At 38.5% G+C, this 15,320-nt stretch overlaps 1 protein-coding gene across 15 annotated transcripts in view; it reads right to left on the minus strand.

Annotated features, from left to right (window-relative positions):
- The window catches only part of DOCK7 (dedicator of cytokinesis 7), a 180,929-nt gene that overhangs the window by 139,163 nt on the left and 26,446 nt on the right, over nucleotides 1–15,320 (minus strand). For all 15 annotated transcript variants that reach the window (XM_070405267.1, XM_070405266.1, XM_070405265.1 and 12 more), the window contains exons 3-9: nucleotides 12,366–12,541; nucleotides 11,887–11,955; nucleotides 6,034–6,163; nucleotides 5,723–5,935; nucleotides 5,295–5,380; nucleotides 2,584–2,650; nucleotides 1,534–1,683 (exon numbers count right to left, since the gene is read on the minus strand). In XM_070405267.1, coding sequence (XP_070261368.1) covers nucleotides 1,534–1,683; nucleotides 2,584–2,650; nucleotides 5,295–5,380; nucleotides 5,723–5,935; nucleotides 6,034–6,163; nucleotides 11,887–11,955; nucleotides 12,366–12,541 — 891 coding nt within the window. The remainder of the gene's footprint in view (nucleotides 1–1,533; nucleotides 1,684–2,583; nucleotides 2,651–5,294; nucleotides 5,381–5,722; nucleotides 5,936–6,033; nucleotides 6,164–11,886; nucleotides 11,956–12,365; nucleotides 12,542–15,320) is intronic.

Consider the following 15,320-nt stretch of genomic DNA (forward strand, 5'->3'; position numbering starts at 1 on the left):
TACCTTATGTTATACAAAAATTCATTTGAAATGGATCAAAGACCTAAACATAGACCTAACACTATAAAACTCTTAGAAGAAAAAATAAAGAACATGACTATGTTTTCTTGGATTTGAGACAAAAAAAAAAAAAAAAAAAGCACATTCAATTAAAGTAAAAGTAGATAAACTGGACTACATAAAAATTTAAAACTTTTGTGCTTCACAGGACACAACCAACAGTGTAAAAAGACAAGAAATGAGAGAAATCATACATATATATCATAAGGAGTTAATGCCCAGACAGATTTTTTAAAATACCATAACTTAACAAAACAATAATAATCTGATTATTAAATGTGCAAAGGACTTGAGTAGACATTTCTCCAAGGAAGCTATACAAATGGCTAACAAGCATATGAAAGGATGTTTAAACCACTAATCATTAGGGAAATGAAAATCAAAACCACAATAAGATCATCTTACACCCATCAGAATGGCTACTCTCAAAAATAAATATACAACAAATATTGGCAAGGATATGGAAAAACTGGCACCCTTGGCCGCTACTAGTGAACTGTAAAATGGTGCATCCACTATGGAAAGCAGTACCAAGATTCCTCAAATATTAAAAATAGAACTACCATGCAATTCAGGAAATCTATTTCTGGGTATATACCCAATAGAAATGAAAGCAGTTGTTTGACCAAATATTAGACTAAATGTTGCTGTATAGGTATTTTTTAGAGATGATTAACATTTAAATCAATAGACTGAGTAGAGTAGATTACCCTCCATGATGTGGGTGAGCCTCATCCAATTAGTTAAAGGTCATAGAGCAAAAAATGAGGTTTCTCAAAAAAGGTATTATCAAGACTACTTGCCTGAGTTTCTAGAATGTTGCTCTGTGGGATTCAAACTCAAGACAACTCTTTCCTGAATTTCCAGCCTGCCTGCCTGCCATACAGATTTCAGACTTGCTAGCCCTTGGCCAAATCCTTCCTTTCTGTGTGTGTGTGTGTGTGTGTGTGTGCGTGCGCGCGCGCGTGCAGGCGCATGTACGCACGCGCGTGCACACACACACATGCATCCATCCTACAGGTTTGTTTCTATGGAAAACCCTGACTAATATAGTCCCTAACTCAAGAAAAAATTAAGTAGCACCTACAGTGTATGTTAAAGAATATTAAGATGAAAAAAATAAGTAAAGGCAAAATCTGTGCCCATAAAAAGCTGCACCACTGATAGAGAGATGAGTATACAGACACTACACAAATAAACAAATATATTTAACACTAGAGACCCGGTGCACGAATTCGTGCACAGGTGGGATCCCTCGGCCTGGCCAGCAATAGAGGCCAATTGGGCCTGACTGGCCAGGCGAAAGGACCGCGAGAGGTTGGTCAGCCGTGGGAGGTTGGCTGTGGGAGCACACTGACCACCAGGGAGCAGCTCCTGCGTTGAGCATCTGCTCCCTCGTGGTCAGTGCGCGTCATAGCGACTGGTCGTTCAGTCGTTCGGTCGCTTAGGATTATATATATAGATTATTCTCACCTTTATTACAAGAAAAACATCTTGGGAAGGATAAGTGATAGAAAAAATAGCTGATCTTGCCAGGGTGGTAATGGCAGCAGGTGGTACATGTGGACGTAGCAATCCTTTCATCTGCTCAGAATTAAGGTCAAAATAAAAGTTTTCTGAAATCTAAAAAATATAATCATGTCAAATTTTTAAATCTATACATTTTATAAAAACTCACAAAAATCATACATCTCCAATCTTAAACTATTACAGATATTAAAATAATATACTATAACATACAGTTTATCATATATGTCACTGACCATTCTTTACATGTCTAAATCCAAAGAAATGTACAAACTATTTGCAAAATATAATACAATAAACATAGTCTAAAGAAGCATATCCCAAACTCTTCTGATTAGAAATGTAACCTCTAATACAATATCCAAAGAAATTATTATTGAGATGAATTATCCCAAATTGTCTTTAAAAATTATATGAACAATATCTCAGCAGTTTTGATTTAGCAAATACAAGTTGCTCAAGCAAAGTTCCACTGCAGAAAACTGTAATATTTTGACAGCAGAAGTCACTGAAGGCACTTCAAGTTTCTACTACACTTCAGGCTTAGAACATACAAGCAAGAAATGCTGTGATAAGACAGCTTTCTGTAAATGATGATGGTAAAACTAACAGCAGTATTTAAGACAGAATATTTAAAATATACATAAATAATCTGTTGTAGTAAGAACTTGAAAATTATGTCAACAAAAACTCACTGTTATCATCATTGTTACCTTTAATAGATTACCTAAAATGCTTTTCTTGTAGTATCTTTTCTTGTTTTTAAATTAAAAGTTGCTTCTGCTACTCGCTTTTGAACTCTTTCAATGAAATAAAATCTAGGTATCAACTAAATTATTTCATAGTAAGAATATATTTAACAAGTCTTAAATTTCCATTTTACTTTGTAAAATATCCATCTTTAATAATTCTCAAAAAATTGTTACTTATTTATCTTATAAAACAACTTAAAATCAGGTTTCTGAAATCTATTATGTTTAAATCATATAACCCTACCTTTTTCTTTTCCTTTACATCATATAAAGCCAAACTTGCAAAAATGGGTTCAATTTCAATCTCAAACCTTTAGGAAGAAAAACAATGAAGTAGTTTAAAAATAAATATAAAATACATAATTGGAGAGAAATTCTCATTCCAAAAATAATCTCAATATCTTGTACTTTTCTACATCTGTGCTACACCATCTATGCTACCCCCCTTCTTCCTGAAACACTTTTCCAGGCATATCTTTCAATTTATATCAACCATTACCTCCTCTAGGTAATCTTCCTTAATTTTTCCAGCTATAAGTAATCTCTGCCTAAAAGCTCATGGCATTTTAAGTCCACTCTCTGACACTAAGTACTTACTTAACTATAATTTGGTTATTTGTGTATGTAGATATGTAAGATTTTAAATAAACTTTAAAAAACCTAATGTTTTCTTTTTCAGTTTGTAAATCACATTTCAATTTAAAAAAATTAGGATACATAAAAATATTTGGAAGAAAATGGGAGCATCCAAAATTTCACAACATAGAGAGAACCATAATTAACAGTTTAGTGCCTATCCATCCAGACTTTTCTCTATGTATAAATGCACTTATTAAATGGATTACTTTTTTAAATACAGAATGTCACTGTATACATATTTTACAGTCTGTTTTCAAACTTAATATTTTAGAGATATACTAGAGGCCCAGTGCACAAATTTTGTGCATGGGTTGGGGGGGGGGGGCGGGGGGAGGCCCTCAGTTTGGCCTGCACCCTCTCCAATCCGGGACCCCTTGGGGGATATCTGACTGCCAGTTTAAGCCCAATTCCTGTGGGATAGGGCCTAAACCAGCAGTCGGATATCCCCCTCGCAATCCGAGATACTGGCTCCTAACTGCTCACCTGCCTGATCTCCCCTAACCACTCTGCCTCCTTGCCTGATCCCCCTAACTGCTCTCCCCTGCTGGCCTGATCGCCCTAACTGCTTCCCCCTGCTGGCCTGATGCCCCTAACTGCTTCCCTGCCGGCTTGATCCCCCTAACTGCTCTCCCCTGCCGGCCTGATCACCCTAACTGCTCTCCCCTGCTGGCCTGATCTCCCTAACTGCTCTCCCTGCTGGCCTGATCTCCCTAACTGCTCTCCCCTGCTGGCCTGATCTCCCTAACTGCTCTCCCCTGCTGGCCTGATCACCCCTAAATGCCTCTTCCTCAGCCCCGCCACCATGGCTTTCCGGAAGGACGTCCAGTCTAATTAGCATATTTGGCCTTTTATTAGTATAGATTCCCATGACAAATATTAATCTTACTATCATTTTAAATACTAGCATACTAATTTTCATTACTTATTTTATAACAATATGTGTAAGTTGAGATGTCTAATTGACTTCCACAAACAATGACTTGCATTTAGTAAGCACTCAATCAATATTTGCTAATGAAATAAAATAGAAAGTTAATAAAATGGTAGAGCAGTGGTTATCAACCAAGGACTAATTTGCATCCAAGGAGAAATCTGGCAATGTCTGGAGATATTCTTGGTTATTATTATTACTGACATTTATTGAGCAGCGGCCAGGGAGGTGGCTAACCATTTTATATTATATAGGAGAGCCCCAGACAAAAATGTCAATAATGCTCATTTTTTTATCATATGACTATCAGTCAAAGCTCTTAGAGGAGAAAAACAACATATTTTTATTGGATTAAGAGTTTAATAAAAAGCCATTTACAAAGAATTGGACATAACTTAGGGGAAACAATTACAGAGAGTGCTATTCCCTGGAATAGCAACATCAGCAGCTCATTACCATCCCCTGACCTAAAGGAAAATGTGCAAGTGATAACCAAACTTAGAAAAAACAGCTCTATGGAGAACCCTTCACAAAAAACTGTGGCCCTGGGGACAGGGTGACAACTAATCGATGTGATCTAGCAGGGAATGAGTTAAGAAAAACAAGTACCCCAACCTGATCTCACTCTCTTCCACCCTCTGACTTCCTACTGATGCCTCTCTTAGCAGACCCCAACCAGATGCCAAAAGAATAAGGGTCTTGGTGATACTGGGTACATGGGTAAGCCTCTACTAGGCATCCTTTGTAACACTTGACAATGCTAGTCTTTTTGAATTGTCTGTCTTTTCTTACCCATTCCAGTGGGTAGATGGTATCATATTGGATTTTCAATATGCATCCTTTCATGTTTAATTAAACACATAAAGCCTTAGCTTTCAAAGAAAGAAAACTGCCTATGTTATCTAAACACAGAAGTGGCCCGTCCTTATGAGTCACTTCTTTCAGAAAGCTCTATGAATTGAAACTTCTTTTTTCATAAGTCAGAACTAATAACTAACTGATAATATTAACATGATAGAATAAAAAGAGCATAGGTTGCATAATGAGTATGCTAGTTAACCTCTGCTAATGCTTTTGAACCCTGGTTTCCTCATTTGTAAAATGAAGAAAATAGTATCTACCTTACAGAATTACTCTGAAGACAGCATGAAACAAAATAAGAGAAAGCATTTTATGAAGCAGAATATAAATGTGAATATATATTTAACTTTTTTAAAGAAGGAAAAAAATATGTACTTCAAAAAAACAAAGCCTACCATGTGACAAGGGTACAATCAATTCTTTAATGAAAAAGATACGTTGTCTTTATATTCCTCACACCAAGAAAATACTTCTCAGAAGAATGCAGTAAACAAAAGTATGCAGTAAACAAAATGAATACTCACTTGAGTGATAAACATTTTACAAGAAGTCTTTGACCAAAATGTTCTTTGGGAACATCAGGAATACTAAGTCGTTCTATTGGTTCTTCCTACAAATTAACAAGCAATACCAAAATGAACCTGCTTATCATATTTCAACCCTTCACAATTTCTTTAAAAACTTATTTTATTAATTTAGTACTTTTAGTCTTCACAATTGAACACAAAATAAAATGACCTATTTATTCTAGAACTGGATCGTAAGTGAGCTAAATTCACAGAAATTACTCATTAAGAATAAATTCACTAGAATAAAAAGTATGTTTCATTTATAAAAATTATAGCTATGGCTCAGTTGTGATTTATTCCCTACATTATTATACTATACTATATGTAATTCATACTCCCAAAATGTCATAATTACTTGCTTCTTTATTCCCAAATAACTATACCTCATCTGGTGATGGATGCAAAGCAAAGAGTTCCTTGTGACGGTTTGATTTCCTTTGGTCATCATTCTGACGGTCTATTTCTTCATTTGGAGTTCGATCAAGTAAATTGGGAAGCAGAGCATCAGGAAGTGAATTTTTCAAGTCAAAAATACTGCAGGCCCAGCTACCCCTTGGAGTATCATCTATTGACATTGAACGTCTTTTAAGATCATCCTGTCATGCAAAATATTAAAAATAAATATATGAATTAATGAATAAAACAAACTATTTTAAAATATCATTTTATTGTAATTTCAAAATAAAAGTATTACTTGCTCATCTTGGTAGCTGCTGCCATCTGGAGCTTCATCAGATTCAAACACCTGTTTTGGCAAACCTTTTTGCCTTTCTTTCTGTTTATCTAATGTATTGGGATTAAATCCTGTTCCCAGTTTATGATATCTATTCAAAATAAAACAGTTATGAAAATATCAATTTTTAAAAATTTTCCACTTTTTAATCATTAAATAATAAGCCAAATATTCTCTGAATATTTATTTACATAATAAAGATATACACTAGCAGTTTTGAGTGTGCTAAACAATTAACCATAGGTTTAAGAAAACTTCCATGCAAAGTTCTTTTAATCCAACTACAGAGCAGGTTATGAGTTTCCAGAAGTAAATCATACTCTCCTTTTCATGACAATCCTCCTATTTAGTAAAGAGTAACATGCAAATTGACCATCACTCCAACACACAAGATGGCCGCCCCCATGTGGTCAAAGATGGCCACCACAAGATGGCCGGCAGGGGAGGGCAGTTGTGGGTGATCAGGCCAGCAGGGGAGGGCAGTTAGGGGGGACCCAGGCCTGCAGGGGAGGGCAGTTGGGGGGAACCAGGCCAGCAGGGGAGGGCAGTTGGTGGTGACCAGGCCGGCAAGGGAGGGCAGTTAGGGGCAATCGGGCCAGCAGAGGAGGGCAGTTGTGGGTGATCAGGCCAGCAGGGGAGGGCAGTTGGGGGGGACCCAGGCCTGCAGGGGAGGGCAGTTGGTGGCGACCAGGCCGGCAAGGGAGGGCAGTTAGGGGCAATTGGGCTGGCAGGGAAGCTGTTAGGGGGTAATCAGTCTGGCAGACAGAAGTGGTTAGGGGTAATCAGACAGGCAGGCAGGCGAGCGGTTGGGAGCCAGCAGTCCTGGATTGTGAGAGGGATCCCAGATTGGAGAGGGTGCAGGCTGGGCTGAGAGACACATACAACCCCCACCCCGTGCACGAATTTCATGCACCGGGCCTCTAGTGTATATATAATTTACAGCTATACTTTCAATTCAGAGGATAGATCAGTAAAAATAAAGGATGAGAGAAGCCAGGTTAAAGAATAAAATGAGAGAGGAAAATATATGTTGCATTCATAATATAAAAAGGCAAAAAATATATAAAGCATTGAATCTTAAATTTCAAATAGCCAAAATATTTTTGCTCTATCTCATTAGGTATAAAATATCTTAAACAACCTAAAGATGCAGACTTCTAAAATGAAACCATCAGGATCTACATCACCGTATACATATATTATTTAGTTAACATATATCGTTACACTCTTAAATGAATGTGACCTTCTTTCCTAACAACCCAATATCCAAGAATATCAAGGAGAAACACTAAGATCAAAGAGCAATTATTGTTCCACAGCTCATATAGCCAAACAGGATAAATTTCTAATTGTAGCAAAAACAATTATGACTACCAGAGGATGATATGGTTCTTGTATCAGACAATTTATGAAATAGTAAAGAATCATAGTGAATATGAATCATTCACATCATGTCTTGTTGCTAAAGATATTAAAATAGAAACTACACTGTTATTTATAATTATTATTGTTATTACTACCACCATTCAGACCACTGTTACCATCAGCTAGTGCCAACTGAGCACCTAATTTTGTAGAGTGCCATGGACTGTGACCTTAAGAAGCATTCCCCAACTTGCATAGAAGGCAGTGCTCTATGCTTATATTACTTGTAATAGTGCCCCCAAGCTCAAGTTCAAGTAAAATAAAATGGATATCCCTTTGGGGGAAAAATAGAAACTATACTATATTCACATCACAGCATAATCACAAAATAAAAGAAAGCATTTGTCTTTGGAAGAACTAAAATAAAGGTACGCCATATAGTAATATAAAAGGTGTTATTCAGAAGATGTTTTAACCTTTCATGAAATGATTAGAGTGCCTTAATTTGTGAGTTGCATATCTAAGCTGCTCTAATAAACCAGAATAGTGTTGCATTCTGCCTCATTTATGTTCTAAAAAACTGACAGTATAAAATTCAAGAGAGCTGAGGAGAATGGCATGATTCATGTTCAATATTCTTTTATATATTACTAGAGGCGCGGTGCACAAAATTTGTGCACGGGTTTGTGGGGTGGGTCCCCTCAGCCCAGCCTGTACCCTCTCCAATCCAGGACCCCTCTGGGGATGTCCGACTGCTGGCCTGATCGCCCCTCACTGCCTCTGCATTCCAGCCAGTTGGCCCTAACTGCCCCCTCCCTGCCGGCCTGGTCGCTCCTAACTGCCCCCCCCCCCCCGCCAGCCTGGTCACCCCTAACTGCCCCCCCCCACCAGCCTGGTCACCCTTACTGCCTCCCCCCTGCTGGCCTGATCACCCCCAACTGCCTCCCCTGCCGGCCTGGTTGCCCCAAACTGCTCCCCGCCAGCCTAGTCACCCCTCACTGCCCCCCCCGCCAACCTAATTACCCCCAACTGGCCCCTTGCCAGCCTGGTTGCCCCCAACTGCCCCCCTCTGCTGGCTTGGTGGCCCCAAACTGCCCCCCTTTCCAGCCTGGTCACCCCCAACTACACCCTCTGCTGGCCTGGTCACCCCCAACTGCCCCCCCTGCCAGCGTGGTCACCCCTCACTAACCCCTCTGCCGGCCTGGTCGCCCCAAGCAGCCTGCTGTTCAGTCGTTTGGTCGTCCCTCACTAACCCCCCTGCCGGCCTGGTCGCCCCACACAGCCTGCTGTTCAGTCGTTTGGTTGTCCCTCACTAACCCCCCTGACAGCCTGGTCGTAGGGAGCCATCTTGTGAGGGCGTGGGGGTTAATTTGCATATCACCTCTTTATTATATAGGATCTTTCTGTCCTCTGGTCAATTGCTACAATAAGACTCTACATAATTACCCATCTAACCATACACATTACCATTTCTATGACTTCCTATCATGGCATTCTCATCCCCATTTATTCTGTTCCAGACACACTGACCTTTTTTCTATTCCTTAAACATTCCTAGCATGCTTCTAATATGAAGCCTTTGCATGTACTGTTCTCCCCTCTACCTAATGCACTCTTCCCCCAGATATCCAAAGTGCTCACTATTTTAATTCCTTCAGGTCTTTGTTCAAATTCATCTTTATCAGATTACTTACATAAATTAGAAAATTTAGTCCATAATCTTGGCTCTCCCTATCCCTCTCACACTATGTTTTTTTTTCTCCACAAGATTTACGTCCATCAAATCTAATATATATTATTTATCAGTGTTTGTTTATTGTCCATTGCCCTCATCCCCAACTAGAATGTAAGCTCCATGAGGACAGAAATTTCGTTTTGTTGATTGCTTAATATAGTGCCTGGCACACACTAGACTCTCAGTTAAGTACTTGATGAATGAGTAAATAAATAAAGTACTTTCTGTCCCCTTCTCCTTTGTGCTGAATTATGGAAGATTTATGTCTTCATCTATTCCACTCTTCCATCACATCTACTCTGCCATTAAGCACATCTGCTGAGTTTTTAATATTTCTCATTGAAAAAAAATTTAATTTCCAAAGGCTACCATATCTGTTCACATCTCTTTGAAGATGTTAATTATATACTATATACTTATGTGTCCTGATAAGTAGTCCACTAACTGTTTCATAACTGCTAGTTTTTTATTCGTAGTTTCATAATTCTTTTTCAAATGCAATGATTTTCATCAAATACTTGGCAATTCTGGGTTCTATACTTACTTTTGAATTTGTATCCCCATATCTGTCTGGAAATACTGTATCTGCTCAACCCAGTCCATATCCAGTAGTTATGGAGAAGAGGCAAGTCATGCTGCCAGGCAGTCTGTCAGTACTTTGTCTTCTGGGAATAAGGGCTCCTTCTTACAAGGTTTGCCCTCTCTGGGCACCGTACTATCAACTCAAGCCCCCATAAGTGCTGCTCTCTTTAAAAAGGCACATGGTGCAGGGGTTTCTAAGCAAACAAATGCCAACACTACCCTCGGCTACTCTTCCACTGCCTATATTCACTGCTTCTGAGCTTAAAACACGATATACAGGGTGCGCGGCTAAAGTAGGTTTACAGTTGTGAGTACAGGAAACACAGAATTTATTCTTGTATTATTATTTCTTAATTATTTTCCATATGAACTGCAAACCTACTTTTGCCCAACTATGTATAGTTCTATCTTCCAGGGATACTTTAAAACTTCTAGTCTATTAAGAGAACCCTTTTTGTCTTCCATTTACCACTGCAGATAATAAATAATGTCTAGTATAACAAAAAATATGTATAAGCTTTGGAATCTGATGCCCCTATGTTCTAATCTGGCTAACTCACTATTTGGCTGTGGGAGATCGAAGAATTTACTTAACTACTCTGAGCCTAAGCTACTTTTCTGTTGAAACCTTAAATGAGATGAGTATAACGTGCTCAATAAAATGACCAGCACATAGTAAATACCCATACTCATTAACTACCTGACCCTGTTGCCTAAATCAAGGTCAGCTACACTATGATTAAAATTAAGTAGTAAATTCCATAATTCTAGGTTAACATATTTTACAATTAATCTTTTATTAAGATTTCTGATTATAAGTTTCCAACATACATGTATAGAAGTAAAGACTTTTGAGTTATCCGACAGAGGGACAGTTCTCTTCCCTAAAGTCTAAAAGTTGGCTATTGAAATAGTTATCAAAAGCGTAAGTTCATAAAAACAGCTCTTCTTTAGAAAGAGTAAAAGTCTATGCTTTTATTAGGTCACACTAAAACTAAAAAGCGTGTCAGCAGTATCCCCAAGAGTGATGCTTAGCACAATATTAAATCCAGTAAAATAAGACAAGCCATAAGGGCACATGCTGGGGTTGTGGGCTCAATCCTAGTAGGGGGCGTGCAGGAGGCAGCTGATCATGATTCTCTCTCATCATTGATGTTTCTATCTTTCTCACCCTCTCCCTTCCTCTCTGAAATCAATAAAAATATATTAAAAAAATTTTAACTTAACTAAAGTTTCAATAAATTGAATTCTTTTTTAATAATAAAATTATTCATCAATAAGGATCCCAGGTTCAATTCTAGTCAAGGGCACATGCTGGGGTTGCGGGCACATCCCCAGTAGGGGGTGTGCAGGAGGCAGCTGATGGATTTTTCTCTCTCATGGATGTTTCTAACTCTCTATCTCTCTCTCTTTCCTCTCTGTAAAAAATCAATAAAATATATATTTTAAAAAAATAATAATAATAATAAAATTATTCATCAATAACTATCTATGATTTCCCAAAAGAATTAGACTACAAATTATTTTAATTATAGACTATCAGTTATTAGTGATCTATGATAACATGGAAATATTATCTCCACAAACCTATCTACACTAATAAAAGAGAAAGACGCAAATTGACCATACCTTTGTGACGCCCACCGGCCAATCAGGAGTGAGTATGCAAATTACCCAACAAAGCTGGTGGATTAATTTGCATATGCAGGTGCCGAGCAGCCAGGGGCGGGAGCTTGCGTTCCGCACTGCCCCAGCTGCTCCGGGCCTCTTGGCAGCGTGGGAAGGCGGTAAGGTGGCTCCGGGCCAGAACAAAGGCAGAAAGGTGGCTCCGGGCTGGAGTGAAGGCGGAAAGGCAGCTCCAGCCAGAGCAAAGGTGGTGCCAGCAGCCAGGGGAAGGAAGGCCTATTCTTGCACGAAGCTTCGTGCATCGGTCCTCTAGTTATTTTATAAGAAAAGTAACTAAAAGTAATTGTGGAACTCCTAGAGAGAAGACATCTAGCTGAAGATATCCTTTGCTTCTTCAGCTATTTGTTTAAAGAAATTTTCAGGTTTCATAATTATTATTAATTTACCTTAATCCATTTATAGATCCTACTTAGTATTTTTAAATGCTATAATAAACATATACTTACTTTCTGATGACAATTGCCCAGTCTTCTGTATAACTTCTTATACAGTCTCTAACATGTGGATCCATTTCACTATTTTAAAAAAGAAAACATTTGTAATTTAGACAGAAAAGCAGCGATGTTGTGAATTTGGTTGCTATAGCTCTGTTTGTATAACCCCACCATAAGAAATAGGATATAGCCGAAACCGGTTTGGCTCAGTGGATAGAGCATCGGCCTGCGGACTGAAGGGTCCCGGGTTCGGTTCCGGCCAAGGGCATGTGCCTGGGTTGCGGGCACGTCCCCAGTGGGAGATGTGCAGGAGGCAGCTGATCGATGTTTCTCTCTCATCGATGTTTCTAACTCTCTATCTCTCTCCCTTCCTCTCTGTGAAAAATCAATAAAATATATTTTTTAAAAAAAAGAAATAGGATATAAATCAAATAATGGATCGTAGCCTTTCTGGAGTTACTAAAACCAAAAATAGGTTAATGTTTCCTTACCTTTCTTCAGGTACAGCTGAAACAAGGGTTCTGCAGTCCCTAGGACTATGAACAACTTCAATATCATCTGGAGGGAATTCAACCAACTCCCTTAAAGGCCCAGAATCCACACCTAAAGGATGAGTAGCAAGGTACTCTTCCAAATCCACTGCATCCACTGCTTCTGTAAGGGGCACCTTTATAAAGGGGGGTGGGGAGGGAGGTGGTAGGGGATAAGAGGTGAATGGAAAGGAAGAGTCAAATGTTAAGAATTTTAAAACTTTAAGCAAAAAATTTTTATTCTTTAAAATATAATAAGTTTTAACCTAATTACTTCTAAATTGTCAACAGATGCACTAAAGAAACTATGAGGTTTTGGGTTATAATCTCTTTAATCCTCTTGCTTAGACTTTATCCATGCCTCCCACGTAAAGCCAGCAATGATCATTAACAGTTTATAATACTTTACAGTGACAAAATGCTCATTGAGGAATTCTTTTTTCTTTTTTATATCTTTGGAATTTTCATTTCTAAGTTTCTAAATAGTACTTTTATTTTATTTGTTGCTATTGTTGATTATCCTAGTAAAAACATATAACCAGACTGCGGTAAGCTAAAAAATGGCCCTCCAAAAGATCTCCCTGTACCAATCCATGAACCTTTCATGACAAAAAATTAAGATAGCCCTAGCCAGTTTGGCTCAGTGACTAGAGCGTTGGCCTGCAGACTGAAAGGTCCTAGGTTCGATTCTGGTCAAGGGCACGTGCCTGGCTTGCCCCAGTAGGAAGCAGCCAATCAATGATTCTCTCTCATCATTGATGTTTCTCTCTCTTTCCCTCTCTGAAATGAATAAAAGAAATATTATTTAAAAAATAAATAAAAATAAAAGGTATGATCTATAATGTGGACATTATCCTCAATTATTTGAGTGAGTCACAAATGCAATCATATACAGCTTTATATGAAGATAGGAAGAGTTGGGCCACACAGAGGAGAAAACCATATGAAGACATAACAAAGACAGATCTAAAGATTTTGGCCTTAAAGACAGAAGTAATGCAGTTACAAGCAGCCATCAGAATCTGGAAGAGGCAGGAACTAATTCTCTTCTAGATCCTCCAAAGGGAGTGAGTCCTTGCCAAAACCTTGATTTCAGTCCATTGATGCTGTTTGGACATAAGCACTGTGAGAAAATAAATTTCTTTTGTTTTAAGCTACCCAGTTTGTGGTAAGTTATCACAGCAGCCAAAGGAAACTAATTCACAGACCACATTCAAAGTTTCTATTAGTAATAACAGAATATTCAGGACATTCCTTAGCCAAGTTGAAAATATACTTTTTATTAAGACACCCAACTTCTTTTTTGATTCAAGAAAGAAAAAATATTCAGGCAAAACTATAAAGGATTATATAACAAATGTACAGATGTGGACCATTGGTGTTCTGAAAAAAATACAAAAACACACAGAATTACCATATGATGTACCAATTTGGGGTATTTCAGTATATACCCCAAAAAACTGAAATAAAGACTCAAACTGATTTTGCACACTCATGTTCATAGCAGCATTATTACCCATAGCCAAAAGATGTAAACAACTCAATGTCTATCAACTGATGAATGGACAAACAAAATGTGGTTTACACATACAATGAAATATTATTCAGCCTTTGAAATGATAGCACACTAGAGGCCCGGTGCACGAATTCGTGCACAGGTGGGGTCCCTCAGCCTGGCTGGCAATTGGGGCCAGGGAGGGACCACGGGAGGCTGGCCGGCTGGCCGGAGAAGGACCGTGGGAGGGGTCCAAGGTGTGTCTGGCCCTCTCACCCAGTCCCAATCGGCCAGACCTCAGCAGCAAGCTAACCTACCGGTCAGAGCATCTGCCCCCTGGTGGTCAGTGCACATCATAGTGACTGGTTGAGCGGTCGACCGAATGGTCGGCCAATTGGTCAGACACTTAGCATATTACACTTTTATTATATAGGCTGATACAACATGGATGAACTTTGAAGACATTATGCTGAGTGAAATAAGCCAGATACAAAAGACAAACATTGTACAATTCCACTTATATGAGGTACATAGAATAGACAGATTCAGATATAGAAAATAGAGGTTACCAAGGATTGAGAGGAGAGAGAATAGGGAATTATTGTTTAATGGATAAACGGTTTCATTTTGGGATAAAAAATTTCTGAAAATAGCTAGTGGCAATAGTTGCACAACACTGTGAATATACTTAATACCACTGAATTATACATTTAGAAATGAGCTGGTAAATTTTATGTTATGTATATTTTAACACCAGATAGATGTATAGATAAAAAATTTTTAAAGAACATTTTTTAAAAATTGAAGTCAATGCTTCTCCACCCAGGTATTATTTTGGGGGCAGTATAATTTTTAAGATTTAAAGTATCACAAATGAATATTCAATGAATATAATGACAACAGTTGGGAGACCTTACACATGTCTAATTCAAAATTAATCTTTCCTCAAAATACCAATCGTATCAAGAGTAAGTGTTAGGCCCTAGCCAGTTTGGCTCAGAGTATAGAGCGTTGGCTCTGCGGACTGAAGGGTCCCGGGTTCAATTCCAGCCAAGGGTACATGCCCAGGTTGCAGGCTCGATCCCCAGTAGGGGGTGTGCAGGAGGCAGCCAATCAATGATTCTCTCTCATCATTGATGTTTCTATCTTTCTCTCCCTCTCCCTAAAATAATTTTTTTAAAAAAAGAGTGTTAGGGTAAGTGTCATAGGAAGCTATGACACTCTCTTAAAAACATTAAATCATATAGAGGATAATTGGTCTTGTTTCTATAATTCATAGAGAAGGTCAGTGGCTTTCTAGGTATAATGTTAGCTAGATCAAGGAAACAAATTTATTTTTGCTATAACCATCTCCATTCCCTCTGATGCCCATGGGGAGACAGCAGCCTGGGTTAGTCTTGGGATGTAGTGTGAGCTCCTTA

Source organism: Myotis yumanensis, unplaced genomic scaffold (assembly GCF_028538775.1).
Source record: "Myotis yumanensis isolate MYYU_CA2020_CCGP unplaced genomic scaffold, mMyoYum1.0.hap1 SCAF_2, whole genome shotgun sequence".
Taxonomy (NCBI): domain Eukaryota; kingdom Metazoa; phylum Chordata; class Mammalia; order Chiroptera; family Vespertilionidae; genus Myotis; species Myotis yumanensis.